Source organism: Cyanistes caeruleus, chromosome 37, assembly GCF_971803275.1.
Source record: "Cyanistes caeruleus chromosome 37, bCyaCae1.hap1.1, whole genome shotgun sequence".
NCBI lineage: Eukaryota > Metazoa > Chordata > Aves > Passeriformes > Paridae > Cyanistes > Cyanistes caeruleus.
In genome coordinates, this window is record NC_141738.1 from 372,995 (window position 1) to 390,284 (window position 17,290).

The 17,290-nt window shown below is 63.9% G+C and overlaps 2 protein-coding genes across 2 annotated transcripts; one reads left to right on the forward strand and one right to left on the reverse strand.

The window, feature by feature from the left end:
* Positions 1-296: 296 nt before the first annotated feature.
* LOC111946068 (uncharacterized) lies at positions 297-3,402 on the forward strand. Its single transcript, XM_086871843.1, has 3 exons — positions 297-419; positions 1,441-1,522; positions 1,709-3,402. The coding sequence occupies exons 2-3, from the start codon at positions 1,468-1,470 to the stop codon at positions 2,725-2,727; spliced, it is 1,074 nt and encodes a 357-aa protein (XP_086727969.1). The 5' UTR covers positions 297-419; positions 1,441-1,467; the 3' UTR covers positions 2,728-3,402.
* Positions 3,403-4,946: 1,544 nt separating this feature from the next.
* On the reverse strand, positions 4,947-15,227 carry LOC111922001 (cytochrome P450 4F3-like). Its single transcript, XM_086871821.1, has 12 exons — positions 14,969-15,227; positions 13,990-14,134; positions 13,655-13,708; positions 10,897-11,024; positions 8,424-8,551; positions 6,662-6,929; positions 6,075-6,141; positions 5,868-5,997; positions 5,652-5,785; positions 5,506-5,570; positions 5,338-5,420; positions 4,947-5,213 (listed from the first exon to the last, which is right to left on the reverse strand). Exons 1-12 carry the CDS (start codon positions 15,152-15,154, stop codon positions 5,033-5,035), a joined length of 1,569 nt encoding a protein of 522 aa, XP_086727947.1. The 5' UTR covers positions 15,155-15,227; the 3' UTR covers positions 4,947-5,032.
* Positions 15,228-17,290: the final 2,063 nt, after the last annotated feature.

A 17,290-nucleotide genomic window follows, 5' to 3' on the forward strand; every position in this document is an offset into this window, starting at 1 on the left:
ATGTGTGAGAATTTATGGATATGTGTGAGAATTTATGGATATGTAGCAGGATTCTGTTTTTAAGGGACAATCCTTTGTTAGTGAGGTGAATACAGAGACACCCGGCCGTATCTGTACACTTTATTTTTTTTCTCCTAATTGTCTTTTTTTTATTAAACTTTTAAATTCCATAAAAATTATGTTTTTCACCTCGTTTTTCACATAGAGAAGCTAAGGCCTTCATTAAAAATCAACCTGGCGACGGTGGGGCAGAGCGGGGGGGAAAAGCGGGGGGAAAGGGGGGTCGGGAAGGCGGCGGAGGAGGAGCGGGAGGAAGAAGAGGGAGGGAGGAAGAGGAGGAGCAGGAAGAGGAGGAGCAGGAGCAGGTCCCCGCATCGGCGGGGGAAGCTCGCCCCAAATCTCTCGCCGCATCTCCGAGGGTTTGGGATTTTATTTTTGGGGGGGGGAGGATGGGGGTTGGGAGCGGGCGGATTTGGGAATGGAGTCCCAAATAGATTTGTGTGTCGGTGGGAGAGGTGATATTCTATGATGAGGGGATGTTTTTGGATGTTGGAGGAGTCCGGAGCCGAGCCGCACATGGCCCTTGGGGGGGTTTGGGGGCTGCAGGTGGCGATGGCCCGGTCCCGGCGGGAATGGCCGGTTCCGGGGGGAATGGCCGGTTCCGGGGGGAATGGCCGGTTCCGGGGGGAATGGCCCGGTCCCGGCGGGGATGGCCCGGTCCCGGCGGGAATGGCCCGGTCCCGGCGGGAATGGCCCGGTCCCGGCGGGAATGGCCCGGTCCCGGCGGGAATGGCCCGGTCCCGGCGGGAATGGCCCGGTCCCGGCGGGGAATGGCCCGGTGCCGGCGGGAATGGCCCGGTGCCGGTGGGGATGGCCCGGTCCCGGCGGGAATGGCCCGGTCCCGGCGGGGATGGCCGGTTCCGGCGGGAATGGCCCGGTTCCGGCGGGAATGGCCCGGTCCCGGCGGGGAATGAAGCGCGGGAGCCCCGGCGTGGGGAGGGGGCGAGAGCAGAGCTGGGGGAGCTGCGGCAGCCTGGAGGGGCGGTGGGGCCTGGAGATGAGTGGGGTCCGGGTCGGGCGAAGCTCGGAGCGCTGTCGGGGAGGGGAAGGCGTGAGTGTCTGGAGTGGGGGATGCTGAAGAAGGGAGCCCGGGAGCCCCGGGAGCCGAGGCAGAATCGGGGGAGGATGAGCCCTGGCAGCCCCGACACCCCCTGAGCATGGCTGAGCAGGAGCCGGGGGAGGGGGCGTCCCCAGGAGCCACGGGACCCCCAAAGGAAGGGCTCTGGAACGGGGGGAAGTGCTGGGAGAGTTTCTTTGGCCTCCTGCTTTACGTTTGGGGATTTTTCTGGGCACCAGAGCCGCGGTGACCTCTGGAGATGGATTTGGGCAGTGGGACCTTCAAAGCCAAGGCACTCACACCTTGTTTTTCCCCCAAACCAGGATTTCTCATTCCCAAACCTTGGCCAGATGGAGGAGGAGAAGGCTGTGAGGAAGAGGAAGATGCCCCAGGACAGCCAGGCAGGTGAGGAGGAAGTCAGTGCCCCTTTCCCTCTCTCTCCTGCTCCATCTCCCAGCCCAGCCTGGCCCCCGGCTGCAGGACAACCCCGCTGCCGACGCCGTCCTGCCGGGGACGCACTGGGGGGATCTCCTTCCCCTTCCCTCTGGCACGGAGGCAAATCCCATCCTCTCCTTGTCCTTCCTCCCCCAGACAAGGAGCTGAGGATGGAGACCAGGGAGGACAAAACCCTGGGGCAGAACCTGGTGGAAGAGGCCGTTTTGAGCGGCTCCACAGCACAGGAATCCAATGGGGAGGAAAAGCCGCGGAGATCCCTCAGGAGGAGGGGCTCCAAACCCAGCCCAGGGTGCTCTGAGGAGGAAAGACCCACCCTGTGCCAGGAAGGTGGACAGAGATGTGGCCAGAGCTCTGAGCTGGTGGTCCATGAGAAGCTCCAGGATGGGGAGAAGCCCCACCAGTGCTTGGAGTGTGGGAGGAGTTTCTTCACAAGGTCCCGCCTGCTCCGCCACCAGATGATCCACACGGGGGAACGGCCCTATGAGTGTGGGGAGTGTGGGAAAGGCTTCAGAGACACCTCGGATCTGCTCCGCCACCAGACCGTCCACACCGGGGAGCGTCCCTATGAATGTGGGGAGTGTGGGAAGGGCTTCAGCGTCAGCTCCCACCTGACTGTCCACCAGAGGATCCACACCGGGGCACGGCCCTACGAATGTGGGGAATGTGGGAAGAGCTTCAGCATCAGCTCCAGTTTGATCCGCCACCGGATGATCCACACCGGGGAACGGCCGTACGAGTGTGAGGAATGTGGGAAGGGCTTCAGGAAGAGCTCCCACCTGGTCAGGCACCAGTTGACCCACACTGGGGTGCGACCCTATGTGTGTAGGGAATGTGGGAAGGGCTTCCGTGACAGCACTGACCTGATCATCCACCAGTCATTGCACACCGGGGAATGTCCCTACAAGTGCTCCGAGTGTGGGAAGAGCTTCAGCCAGCGCTCCAACCTGATCATCCACCAGAGGGTCCACAGCGGGGAGAGGCCCTACAAGTGCTCAGAGTGTGGGAAGAGCTTCGCCCAGAGATCCTACCTGAACATCCACCGGAAGATCCACACCAGGGAGACGCCCTACAAGTGCTCACAGTGTGAGAAGAGCTTCATCTACCGCTCCAGGCTTATCGCCCACCAGCAGACCCACAGCATGGAGGGACCCTAACAGTGTCCCCAGTGTGGGCAGAGCTTCACCCAGAGCTCTACCGTGAGCCAACAGCAAGGGAGGGCCCGGTAAGGGAAGCCCTGCGCGTGCCCCGCGTGCGGGAAGAGCTTTGTGCGCTGCCCCAGCTCCATCCTGCTCTGGATGATCCCCAGTGAGCCTCGCTGGGCAGGGACTCGGTGATCCGTGCTCCTGGTGATCCGTGCTGGGAAGACACCTGGCTGGTGGTGTCCACATCTCCCTGGCTCCCTGTGCTCACCTGGGCTCAGCAGGACAAAAATTGGGATGCAGAATGACGTCCGGAACTCATTGGCAAAAGTGGATTTTTTTACTTTCAACCTCAAAAAATCTCTTGTGTTCAGTCATTTCTTGTGATGGTGTCAAGGAATAGCGGTTGGTCTTGGAGATCTTTTCCAACCTCTGTCATTCCATGATTTTAATTGTCTCTGGCCCTCAGGTACCTTTTACAGCCAGGTGGTGATGGACCAGGGCAAAACACCAAGATTTTGGAGACAATGGAGTGGAAACTCAGCTAACAAATGTTTTTTCCACCTACGCAGGCCCATGGATGCTCACCCAGCAGGGACACCTAAATCCTGGTATTCTGGCTTTGTTTTTCTTCCATTTTCCTTCATCCCTTCACCCAACAGTTGAATAAAAATAAAGATCTTGAACTAAGACGTGGATGAGGAGATGGGGAGACATGGACATGGACAGGGACATGGTGGGACATGGGACATGGTGGGACAGGGGATGTAATGGGGACGTGGACACGGACATGGATGAAGACATGGTGGGACAGGGGACATGGTGGGGATGGGGACTGCAACATGGTGGGGACACTGTGGGACATGGGTGGGGACATGGTGGGGATGGTGACATGGACATGGATGGGGACATGGTGTGACACGGGATATGGTGGGGATGGGGACATGGATGGGGACATCATGGGACATGGGTAGGGACATGATGGGGATGGGGACATGGGCATGGATGGGGACATCATGGGACATGGGACATGGAGGGGACATGGACATGGATGGGGACATGGTGGGGATGTGGACATGGACGGGGACATGGTGGGAAATGGGACATGGTGGGACATGGTGGGGACATGGTGGGGATGGGGACATGGACATGGACGGGGACATGGTGGGAAATGGGACATGGTGGGACATGGTGGGGACATGGTGGGGATGTGGACATGGATGGGGACATCATGGGACATGGTGGGGATGTGGACATGTATGGGGACATCATGGGACATGGTGGGGACATGGTGGGGATGGGGACATGGACATGGACGGGGACATGGTGGGAAATGGGACATGGTGGGACATGGGACATGGTTGGGACGTGGACATGGACATGGATGGGGACATGGTGGGACATGGGTGGGGACATGATGGGGATGGAGATGGGGACATGGACATGGTGGGACATGGGTGGGGACATGGATGGGGACGTGGTGGGACATGGGACATGGTGAGGACGTGGACATGAATGGGGACATTGTGGCACATGGTGGGGATGGGGACGTGGATGGGTATGTCGTGGGACATGGTGGGGATGGGGACATGGACATGGATGGGGACATCATGGGACCTGGGGACATCACGGGACAGGGTGGGGATGTGGACATGGATGGGGACATTGTGGCACATGGTGGGGATGGGGATGTGAACATGGATGGGGACATGGTGGCGATGGGGACATGGATGGGGACATCATGGGACATGGTGGGAATGGGGATGGGGACATGGATGGGGACATGGTAGGACATGTGTGGGGACATGGTGGGATATGGGTGGGGACATGGTGGGCATGGGGATGGCGACATGGACATGGATGGGGACATCGTGGGACATGGTGGGGACATGGTGGAGATGGGGACATGGATGGGGACATTGTGGCACATGGTGGGGATGGGGATGTGGACATGGATGGGGACATCATGGGACATGGTGGGACATGGTGGGGATGGGGACATGGATGGGGACATGGTGGGACATGGGAAGTGGTGGGGATGAGGACGGTGACATGGACATGGGTGCAGACATGGCTATGGATGGGGATATTGGGCATGAGAGGTCACACAGATGGTGACATGTGGGTTGTCACGGATGATGACAGGTGGCCTAGGGGACACGTCCATGCCATAAGATGTCCCATGACCGAGGAGAACACATCCCCACCACCACCACCACCACGATACCATCCCCTTCATGCTACCGTTTATTCCCAGCTCCTCCCCGGGGTGTGACACCCGCCTGGCGGGCTGTCCCCATGTCCTGGTGACCCGTGTCCCTCAGGCCACTCCCGCCAGCGGCTCCAGCAGCAGCCAGAGCCCGTCCTCGGCGCGCAGGATCAGCTCCGGCTTGCGGCGCGGGGGCGGCCTCGCCGTGTCCCTCCGCAGCACAAAGCGGGACAGCGTCAATGCCACCACCACCTTCATCTCGGCCATGGCAAAGCTCTGCCCGATGCAGTTCCTGCCACCACATCCCCACTGTCGTTGTCACCCCACTGCCACCCCAGTGAGCCCAGCTGTCACCCCAGCCAGCCAGGGATGGGGGTGGCACCTGGGGACACTCCTGTCCCCGCCCCACCACGTACCTAGGGCCAGAAGAGAAGGGGATGAAGGATGCCGGGGACCGTCCCTTGCTGTTCTCTGGGCTGAACCTCAGGGGGTTGAACACCTTGGGGTGACACCGACACTGTCACGCGGCGGGGACGCAGCTGTCACCACCACGGTGACGGGGACACATCATAGGGTGGCCCTACCTCAGGCTCGGGCCAGAGGTCTGGGTTGTGGTGGGTCCCGTAGATGCTCATCAGGCAGATGACCCCTGGTGGGATGGGAATGGCCACTTGAGGGGCAGCAGGGGAGGGTGGGAGGTGACACGGGGGTGACCCTGGCCATGCCATACCCTTGGGGATGACACGGCCATCGCGCAGGGGGACATCCTGGGTGCAGCGCCGGGACACGGCGGTGACGGGAGGGTGCAGCCGCAGGCTCTCCTTGATGCACATGGTGGTGAAGGGCAGCTGGGACAGGTCCTCCCTGGGGACAAGCGGGGGTGGCACCGTGTGGGGGGTGGCACCTCCAGCCAGGTGGCCAGAGGTGGCCCCTGGGGACATCTCACCATTCAATGTCCGCAGTGTCCCGGCCGGCCAGGAGCTGCTGGACCTCCCGGCGGCAGCGCTCCTGGTGCTCAGGGTGGCCGGCCAGGTTGTAGAAGAGCCATGCCAGGCCACTGGCTGTGGTGTCGTGGCCTGTGGGGACGTTGGGTGACTGAGGGGACACTGGACTGGCCACCCGCCCCAGGTGGCACCTGGGAGCTCGTGCTCACCCTCAAACATGAAGGTGTCGGCCTCAGCCGCGATGTCCTCGTCTGACAGGGTGTGGCCATTCTCGTCCTGGGGGGGTGACATGAGCCATGGGCCACCTGGGGCCACTGGTCTATGGCCAAATCCCATCCATGGCCACCATCATCTCCCCATGGCCACCACCACCCTACAGGCACCACCATCCCACTGGCCACCAGCTCTGTGGCCACTATCATCTCCCCGTGGCCACCACCCTATGGGCACCACCATCCCACTGGCCACCAGCTCTGTGGCCACCATTGTCACCCCATGGCCACCACCACCCTACAGGCACCACCAGCTCTGTGGCCACCATCATCTCCCCATGGCCACCACCCTATGGGCACCACCATCCCACTGGCCACCAGCTCTGTGGCCACCATTGTCACCCCATGGCCACCACTGTACAGGCACCACCATCCCACTGGCCACCAGCTCTGTGGCCACCATCATCTCCCCATGGCCACCACCCTACAGGCACCACCATCCCACTGGCCACCATCATCTCCCCATGGCCACCACCACCCTCCTGACCACCTGCATGCCCCCATGGCCACCAGCCCGGCCCCACCTTGGCGAGCAGCAGGAGGTCGATGAAGTCCATGCCCTGTCCGCGGCGGCTGTCCAGCCAGGCCTGGTGGCCCAGGCGGGCGAGCGCGTGGCGCCGGCGCTGGACCACGTCGGCGGTGAAGGCGTGGACGGTGGCGCAGGCGCGGGCGAAGCGCCGGCCATCGGAGGAGAGCCTGTAGAGCCACCACGGGTGGAGGAGTGGCCGCAGCTGGCGCCGGACCACCAAGGAGCTCAGCTCTAGGATGGCCTGGATGTACTCACTGGGCCGCCTGCGGGGACAGCACGGGGGACACTGCGGCCACCAGCACGGCCAAGAGGGACCATGGCGGGGCCATTGCGGCCACCAGCACGGCCAAGAGGGACCACGGCGGGGCCATTGGGGCCACCAGCATGGCCAAGAGGGACCATGGCGGGGTCATTGGGGCCACCAGAATGGCCAAGAGGGACCATGGCGGGGCCATTGCGGCCACCAGCACAGCCAAGAGGGACCATGGCGGGGCCATTGGGGCCACCAGCACGGCCAAGAGGGACCACGGCGGGGCCATTGGGGCCACCAGCATGGCCAAGAGGGACCATGGCGGGGTCATTGGGGCCACCAGAATGGCCAAGAGGGACCATGGCGGGGCCATTGCGGCCACCAGCACAGCCAAGAGGGACCATGGCGGGGCCATTGGGGCCACCAGCACGGCCAAGAGGGACCACGGCGGGGCCATTGGGGCTACCAGCACGGCCAAGAGGGACCATGGTGGGGCCATTGGGGCCACCAGAATGGCCAAGAGGGACCATGGCAGGGCCGTTGGGGCCACCAGCACGGCCAAGAGGGACCATGGCGGGGCCATTGGGGCCACCAGCACGGCCAAGAGGGACCATGGTGGGGCCATTGGGGCCACCAGAATGGCCAAGAGGGACCGCGGCAGGGCCATTGGGGCCACCAGCACGGCCAAGAGGGACCATGGCGGGGCCATTGCGGCCACCAGAATGGCCAAGAGGGACCACGGCGGGGCCATTGGGGCCACCAGAATGGCCAAGAGGGACCGCGGTGGGGCCATTGCGGCCACCAGCACGGCCAAGAGGGACCATGGCGGGGCCATTGGGGCCACCAGCACGGCCAAGAGGGACCATGGCGGGGCCATTGGGGCCACCAGAATGGCCAAGAGGGACAATTGCAGGGCCAGGATGGCCAATGGGAACAATGGGGGCGCCAGGATGGCCAGCAGGGACAATGGCAGGGCCACCACGGCCCCCAGGATGGCCAGCAGGGACTGTGGTGGGGCCACCACGGCCCCCAAGATGGTCAGTGGGGACCATGGTGGGGCCACCACAGCCCCCAGGATGGCCAGCAGGGACAACGGCACGGTCACCACGGGCACCAGGATGGCCAGCGGAGACCACGGCAAGGCCACCATGGCCACCAGGATGGCCAGTGGGGACCATGGCAGTGTCACCACAGCCCCCAGGATGGCCAGCAGGGACCATGGCAGTGTCACCATGGCCCCCAGGATGGCCAGCAGGGACCATGGCAGGGCCACCATGGCCCCCAGGATGGCCAGCAGGGTCCATGGCAGGGCCACCAGGATGGCCAGCAGGGACCATGGCAGTGTCACCACAGCCCCCAGGATGGCCAGCAGGGACCATGGCAGGGTCACCATGGCCACCAGGATGGCCAGCAGGGACCATGGCAGTGTCACCATGGCCCCCAGGATGGCCAGCAGGGTCCATGGCAGGGCCACCAGGATTGGCCAGCGGGGACAGGTGTCACTCACTCCTGGCAGTGGCTCTCGTGGCTGAAGATGCATTTCTGGAGGGTGTCCAGGGTGAGGAGGCTCAGGGGCTGCAGCACCTCCAGCTCCACCGGCCCCACGCCAGCGGCCACCGCTGACCCCCACTTGGCCTGTGGGGATGGACCGGGTCAGGTCAGGGGACAGGGACAGGGACAGGGGACAGGGACAGGGACAGGGACAGGGACAGGGACAGGACAGGGACAGGGACAGGGGAAAGGGACAGGGGACAGGGACAGGGACAGGGACAGGGACAGGGACAGGACAGGGACAGGGACAGGGGACAGGGACAGGACAGGGACAGGGGACAGGGACAGGGGACAGGGACAGGGGACAGGGACAGGACAGGGACAGGGATGGGGACAGGGGACAGGGACAGGACAGGGACAGGGACAGGGACAGGGACAGGGGACAGGGCACAGGGACAGGGGACAGGGACAGGGACAGGGGACAGGGACAGGGGACAGGGACAGGGACAGGGACAGGGACAGGGACAGGGACAGGGACAGGACAGGGACAGGGACAGGGGACAGGGACAGGACAGGGACAGGGACAGGGACAGGGACAGGGACAGGGGACAGGGCACAGGGACAGGGGACAGGGACAGGGACAGGGACAGGGACAGGGACAGGGACAGGGACAGGACAGGGACAGGGCACAGGGACAGGGACAGGACAGGGACAGGGGACAGGGACAGGGGACAGGGACAGGACAGGGACAGGGACAGGGACAGGGACAGGCACAGGGACAGGACAGGGACAGGGACAGGGACAGGGGACAGGGACAGGACAGGGACAGGGACAGGGACAGGGGACAGGGCACAGGGACAGGGGACAGGGACAGGGACAGGGACAGGGACAGGGACAGGGACAGGACAGGGACAGGGGACAGGGACAGGGGACAGGGACAGGACAGGGACAGGGACAGGGACAGGGACAGGGACAGGGACAGGGATGGGGACAGGGGACAGGGACAGGCACAGGTTGGGAGACGGGGCAGATTTGGGGTCAGGGTGTGGGACAGGGCAGGATTTGGGGTGCAGGATTTGGGGTGCAGGATTTGGGGTGCAGGATTTGGGGTGCAGGATTTGTGGTATGGGATTTGGGGTACGGAACAGTGCAGGATTTGGGGTGCAGGATTTGGGGTGCAGTATTTGGGGTAAGGGATGGTGCAGGATTTGGGGTACGGGATTTGGGGTGCAGGATTTGGAGTGCAGGATTTGGGATGCAGGATAGTGCAGGATTTGGGGTGCGGGACAATACAGGATTTGGGGTGCAGGATTTGGGGTACGGGATTTGGGGTACGGGACGGTGCAGGATTTGGGGTGTGGGACAATACAGGATTTGGGGTACAGGATTTGGGGTGCAGGATTTGGGGTGCAGGATTTAGGGTGCAGGATTTGTGGTATGGGATTTGGGGTACGGGACAGTGCAGGTTTTGGGATGCAGGATTTGGGGTGCAGGATTTGGGGTGCAGGATTTGGAGTGCAGGATTTGGGGTGCAGGATTTGGGGTGCAGGATTTAGGGTGCAGGATTTGTGGTATGGGATTTGGGGTACGGGACAGTGCAGGTTTTGGGATGCAGGATTTGGGATGCAGGATTTGGGGTGCAGGATTTGGGGTGCAGGATTTGGGGTGCAGGATTTAGGGTGCAGGATTTGTGGTATGGGATTTGGGGTACGGGACAGTGCAGGTTTTGGGATGCAGGATTTGGGGTGCAGGATTTGGGGTGCAGGATTTGGGATGCAGGATTTGGGGTACGGGACAGTGCAGATTTTGGGGTGCAGGATTTGGGGTGCAGGTTTTGGGGTGCAGGATTTGGGGTGCAGGATTTGGGGTACAGGATTTGGGGTGCAGGATTTGGAGTGCAGGATGGGGTGCAGGGCAGGACTCAGGGCACAGCAGTGGGTGCAGGACAGAATTTGGGGTGCAGGACTCGGGGTTTGGGGTACAGGTCAGGATTTGGGGTGCAGCAATGATGTTTTGAGGTACAGCAGCGATGTTTTGGGGTGCAGGTCAGGATTTGGGGTGCAGCAGTGATGTTTTGGGGTGCAGGTCAGGATTTTGGGTACAGCCGCGATGTTTTGGGGTGCGGGTCAGGATTTGGGGTACAGCAGCGATATTTTGGGGTACAGCAGTGATGATTTGGGGTACAGCAGTGATGTTTTGGGGTACAGCCGCGATAGTTTGGGGTACAGCAGCGATATTTTGGGGTACAGCAGCGATATTTTGGGGTACAGCAGTGATGTTTTGGGGTACAGCCGCGATAGTTTGGGGTACAGCAGCGATATTTTGGGGTACAGCAGTGATGTTTTGGGGTGCAGCAGCGATATTTTGGGGTACAGCAGGGATATTTTGGGGTACAGCCGTGATGTTTTGGGGTACAGCAGCGATATTTTGGGGTACAGCCGCGATGTTTCGGGGTGCAGGCGGGGACCCCGCCCGTCGCGGTGTCTCACCAGCAGCACGCGGGTGCTCCGGTTGAAGGTGCCCAGGTAATCCCGCAGCACGTCCCCGTGGAAGGCGGGCGCCAGGAGCCGCCGGTGCCGCGCCCAGCGCTCGCCGCCGCTCAGCAGCAGCCCCTCCCCTGCCGAGGGGACACCGGGCTCGGCCGAGGGCACCCAGGGGTGCTGTCCCCTCCCCTGTGACACACCCAGATCCACTGGGGACACCCAGGGGTGCTGTCCCTGTCCGCTGTGACACACCCAGACCCACCTGGGGACACCCAGGGGTGCTGTCCCCACCCCTGTGACACACCTGGAGCCACCTGGGGACACCCAGGGGTGCTGTCCCCACCCCTGTGACACACCCGGACCCACCTGGGGCCACCCAGGGGTGTTTTCCCCACCCTGTGACACACCCAGACGCACCCGGGGACACCCAGGGGTGCTGTCCCCACCCCTGTGACACACCCAGACCCACCTGGGGCCACCCAGGGGTGCTGTCCCCAACCCTGTGACACACCCAGACCCACCTGGGGACACCCAGGGGTGCTGTCCCCACCCCTGTGACACACCCAGACCCACCTGGGGACACCCAGGGCTGCTGTCCCCACGCCTGTGACACACCCGGATCCACCTGGGGACACCCAGGGGTGCTGTCCCCACCCCTGTGACACACCCAGACCCACCTGGGGACACCCAGGGGTGCTGTCCCCACCCCTGTGACACACCCGGATCCACATGGGGACCACCCAGGGGTGCTGTCCCTGTCCCCTGTGACACACCCGGATCCACCTGGGGACACCCAGGGGTGCTGTCCCCACCCCTGTGACACACCCAGACCCACCTGGGGACACCCAGGGGTGCTGTCCCCACCCCTGTGACACACCCAGACCCAGCTGGGGCCACTCAGGGGTGCTGTCCCCACCCCTGTGACACACCCAGACCCACCTGGGGACCACCCAGGGGTGCTGTCCCCACCCCTGTCACACACCCAGACCCACCTGGGGCCACCCAGGGGTGCTGTCCCCACCCCTGTGACACACCCAGACCCACCTGGGGACACCCAGGGGTGCTGTCCCTGTCCGCTGTGACACACCCAGACCCACCTGGGGACACCCAGGGGTGCTGTCCCCTCCCCTGTGACACACCCGGATCCACCTGGGGACACCCAGGGGTGCTGTCCCCACCCCTGTGACACACCCAGACCCACCTGGGGACACCCAGGGGTGCTGTCCCCAACCCTGTGACACACCCAGACCCACCTGGGGCCACCCAGGGGTGCTGTCTCCACCCCTGTGACACACCCAGATCCACCTGGGGACACCCAGGGGTGCTGTCCCCTCCCCTGTGACACACCCGGACCCACCCGGGGACACCCAGGGGTGCTGTCCCTGTCCGCTGTGACACACCCAGACCCACCTGGGGACACCCAGGGGTGCTGTCCCCACCCCTGTGACACACCCGGACCCACCTGGGGCCACCCAGGGGTGCTGTCCCCAACCCTGTGACACACCCGGATCCACCTGGGGCCACCCAGGGGTGCTGTCCCTGTCCCCTGTGACACACCCAGACCCACCTGGGGCCACCCAGGGGTGCTGTCCCCACCCCTGTGACACACCCAGATCCACCTGGGGCCACCCAGGGGTGCTGTCCCCACCCCTGTGACACACCCGGACCCACCTGGGGACACCCAGGGGTGCTGTCCCCACCCCTGTGACACACCCAGACCCACCTGGGGACACCCAGGGGTGCTGTCCCTGTCCGCTGTGACACACCCAGACCCACCTGGGGACACCCAGGGGTGCTGTCCCCACCCCTGTGACACACCCAGACCCACCCGGGGCCACCCAGGGGTGCTGTCCCCTCCCCTGTGACACACCCAGACCCACCTGGGGACACCCAGGGGTGCTGTCCCTGTCCGCTGTGACACACCCAGACCCACCTGGGGACACCCAGGGGTGCTGTCCCCACCCCTGTGACATCTCCAGATCCACCTGGGGCCACCCAGGGGTGCTGTCCCCACCCCTGTGACACACCCGGACCCACCTGGGGACACCCAGGGGTGCTGTCCCCAACCCTGTGACACACCCGGATCCACCTGGGGACACCCAGGGGTGCTGTCCCCTCCCCTGTGACACACCCAGACCCACCTGGGGCCACCCAGGGGTGCTGTCCCCACCCCTGTGACACACCCGGACCCACCCGGGGCCACCCAGGGGTGCTGTCCCTGTCCCCTGTGACACACCCAGATCCACCTGGGGACACCCAGGGGTGCTGTCCCCTCCCCTGTGACACACCCAGATCCACCTGGGGACACCCAGGGGTGCTGTCCCCTCCCCTGTGACACACCCAGATCCACCTGGGGACACCCAGGGGTGCTGTCCCTGTCCGCTGTGACACACCCAGATCCACCTGGGGACACCCAGGGGTGCTGTCCCTGTCCCCTGTGACACACCCTTATCCACCTGGGGACACCCAGGGGTGCTGTCCCCTCCCCTGTGACACACCCTTATCCACCTGGGGACACCCAGGGGTGCTGTCCCCAACCCTGTGACACACCCGGACCCACCTGGGGACACCCAGGGGTGCTGTCCCCAACCCTGTGACACACCCGGACCCACCTGGGGCCACCCAGGGGTGCTGTCCCCACCCCTGTGACACACCCGGATCCACCTGGGGACACCCAGGGGTGCTGTCCCCTCCCCTGTGACACACCCAGACCCACCTGGGGACACCCAGGGGTGCTGTCCCCACTGTCACCCTCTCCACTCACCAAGCCAGGGCTTGAGGAAGCCGTAGGAAGTTTTGTCCTTGGGGGCCACGAAAGCTGTAGGGGACAATGACAGGAGGGCGGGGACTCACCGGGGTGGCATCGGGTCCCCTGGGTGGGGACCCCGCACCCATCCACAGCCGGCTGGGGACCCTCTCCAGCACCCACGGCCACCAAAGGACCGGGGCTGGGGGACAACCAGAGGCTGGCCACGGTGACACCTTTGGGAACCGCGAGGACAGCTCGGTGGCCACCGCGGGCCGGCACTTGGCCTGGCCACGGGGGGTGGCATTTGGTGACAGCCATGGGTGGCCCTGGGGACACGTGTGGTGTCCCACCTGAGGCGCTGAGGAGCGGGCGGAGGGTGCTGGGGTGGAAGAGGCGCAGGACGGGCAGCCAGGGCAGTCCCCACCACAGGCAGCCGTGACGGTACCGGGCCACCAAGGCGTCCACCTGCTGCAGGCCCTGCTCCGTGCTCTGGCCCTGGGGACAGCAGGGGACAGCAGGGGACAGCTGTGTCACCGGGCACAGGGAGCCTTCAGGACACTGCCGGCCTCGGGGACACGTGTGTCTGTCCCCACCCTCACAGGTGCCACCACCTTGTTCAAACCCTCACAGGTGCCACCACCCTGTCCCCACCCTCGCAGGTGCCACCACCTTGTCCCCACCCTCACAGGTGCCACCACCTTGTCCTCACCTTCACAGGTGCCACCACCCTGTCCCCACTGTCCTCTCACAGGTGCCACCACCTTGTTCACACCCTCACAGGTGCCACCACACTGTCCCCACTGTTCCCCCAAGTGCCACCACCCTGTCCCCAATGTCCCTTTGCCACTTGCACCACCTCTGTCCCCACTGTCCCCCCAAGTGCCACCTCCCTGTCCCCACTGTCCCTTTGCCACTGCCACCACCCTGTCCCCACTGTCCTCTCACAGGTGCCACCACCCTGTCCACACCCTCACAGATGCCACCACCTTGTTCAAACCCTCACAGGTGCCACCACCCTGTCCCCACTGTTCCCCCAAGTGCCACCTCCCTGTCCCCATTGTCCCCTCAAAGGTGCCATCACCTTGTCCCCACTGTCCCTTTGCCACTGCCACCACCCTGTCCCCACTGTCCCCTCAAAGGTGCCACCACCCTGTCCCCACCCTCACAGGTGACACCACCTTGTCCCCACACTCACAGGTGCCACCACCCTGTCCCCACTGTTCCCCCAAGTGCCATCTCCCTGTCCCCACTGTCCCCTCAAAGGTGCCATCACCCTGTCCCCACTGTCCCTTTGCCGCTGCCACCACCCTGTCCCCGCTGTCCCCTCACCATGCCGGTGTGTCCCAACAACCAATTGCGCCAGGGGGGGACCGGGAACTTGTTCAGCTGGTGACAAGTGGCCCGGAGCCGGGTGACAGCCACCAGCCCATCCCAGAGCCACCGCAGCAGCAGGGCCAGCACCAAGGTGCCCAGGGCCACCACGCCCAAGGGACCCAGAGCGGCCACCACCGCCATGGAGCTCCTGGGGACAGGCTGGGGACAGGACAAAGGGCGGCCGTGGGCGGTGGCAGCTGCGGGGTGACGTGGTGACACTGGGCGGAGTGACACTGGGCGGGGTGACGCCGAGCTGGGTGTCACCGAGCTGTCACTGAGCTGGCTGTCACTGAGCTGGGTGTCACCGAGCTGAGTGTCATCGGGCTGAGTGTCACCACGCTGGGTGTCACTGAGCTGGGTGCCACTGAGCTGGGTGTCACTGGGCTGGGTGTCACCGAGCTGGGTGTCATCGGGCTGAGTGTCATCGGGCTGAGTGTCACCAGGCTGGGTGTCACTGAGATGGGTGTCACCGAGCTGGGTGCCACTGAGCTGGGTGTCACTGGGCTGGGTGTCACCGAGCTGGGTGTCATCGGGCTGAGTGTCATCGGGCTGAGTGTCACCAGGCTGGGTGTCACTGAGATGGGTGTCACCGAGCTGGGTGTCACTGAGCTGGGTGTCACCATGCTGGGTGTCACTGAGCTGGGTGTCACTGAGCTGGGTGTCACCGGGTTGGGTGTCACCGGGTTGGGTGTCACTGAGCTGGGTGTCACCGAGCTGGGTGACACTGAGCTGGCTGTCACTGAGCTGGGTGTCACCGAGCTGGGTGTCACCGAGCTGGCTGTCACTGAGCTGGGTGTCACTGAGCTGGGTGTCACTGAGCTGTCACCAAGCTGGCTGTCACTGAGCTGGGTGTCACTGAGCTGGGTGTCACCAAGCTGGCTGTCACTGAGCTGGCTGTCACTGAGCTGGGTGTCACTGAGATGGGTGCCACTGAGCTGGGTGTCACCGAGCTGGGTGACACTGAGCTGGCTGTCACTGAGCTGGGTGTCACCAAGCTGGGTGACACTGAGCTGGGTGTCACCGAGCCGGGTGTCACCGAGCCGGGTGTCACCGAGCTGGGTGCCACTGAGCTGGGTGTCACCGGGCTGGGTGTCACCGAGCAGGCTGTCACCAAGCTGGGTGTCACTGAGCTGGGTGTCACTGAGCTGGGTGTCACCGAGCTGGGTGTCACTGAGATGGGTGTCACCGAGCTGGCTGTCACTGAGCTGGGTGTCACTGAGCTGGCTGTCACTGAGCTGGGTGCCACCGGGTGCGGCTGTTGTCGCAATGCGCCTTCTGGTGGCAGCACCCTCCGACACGTCCTGGTGTCATCGTGTTCCCCCCCCCGCCCCCCAGCCTGTCTACCTGTGTGTGTCCCTGTCCTTGTCCCTGTCCCTGTCCCTGTCCTTGTCCCCGTCCCCCCCCTTTCCGTGTACCCCTCTGTGTACCGCTGTCCCCTCCAAGTGTCCCTGTCCCTCTGCACGTGTCCCCATCCCTCCCCGTGTGTCCCTGTCCCCTCCGAGTGTCCCCATCCCTCCCGGTGTGTCCCTGTCCCCTCCGAGTGTCCCCATCCCTCCCCGTGTGTCCCTGTCCCCTCCGAGTGTCCCCATCCCTCCCGGTGTGTCCCTGTCCCCTCCGAGTGTCCCCATCCCTCCCGGTGTGTCCCTGTCCCCTCCGAGTGTCCCTGTCCCTCCCCGTCCGTCCCCTGCCCCCGTCCGCAGCGGGACGGAAGTCCCCGAGGTGCCGGGGCCATGTCCCGTGGGATATTCCCGTGTCCCGTGGGATATTCCCGTGTCCCATGGGATATTCCCGTGGGATATTCCCGTGTCCCGTGGGATATTCCCGTGTCCTGTGGGATATTCCCGTGTCCCGTGGGATATTCCCGTGTCCTGTGGGATATTCCCGTGTCCCGTGGGATATTCCCGTGTCCCGTGGGATATTCCCGTGTCCCGTGGGATATTCCCGTGTCCCGTGGGATATTCCCGTGTCCTGTGGGATATTCCCGTGGGATGTTCCCGTGTCCCGGTAGATGTCTCCGTGTCCCGTGGGATATTCCCGTGTCCCGTGGGATATTCCCGTGTCCCGTGGGATATTCCCGTGTCCCGTGGGATGTTCCCGTGTCCCGTGGGATATTCCCGTGGGATATTCCCGTGTCCCGTGGGATATTCCCGTGTCCCATGGGATATTCCCGTGGGATATTCCCGTGTCCCGTGGGATATTCCCGTGTCCCGTTTGATATTCCCGTGTCCCATGGGATATTCCCGTGTCCCGTGGGATATTCCCGTGTCCCGTTTGATA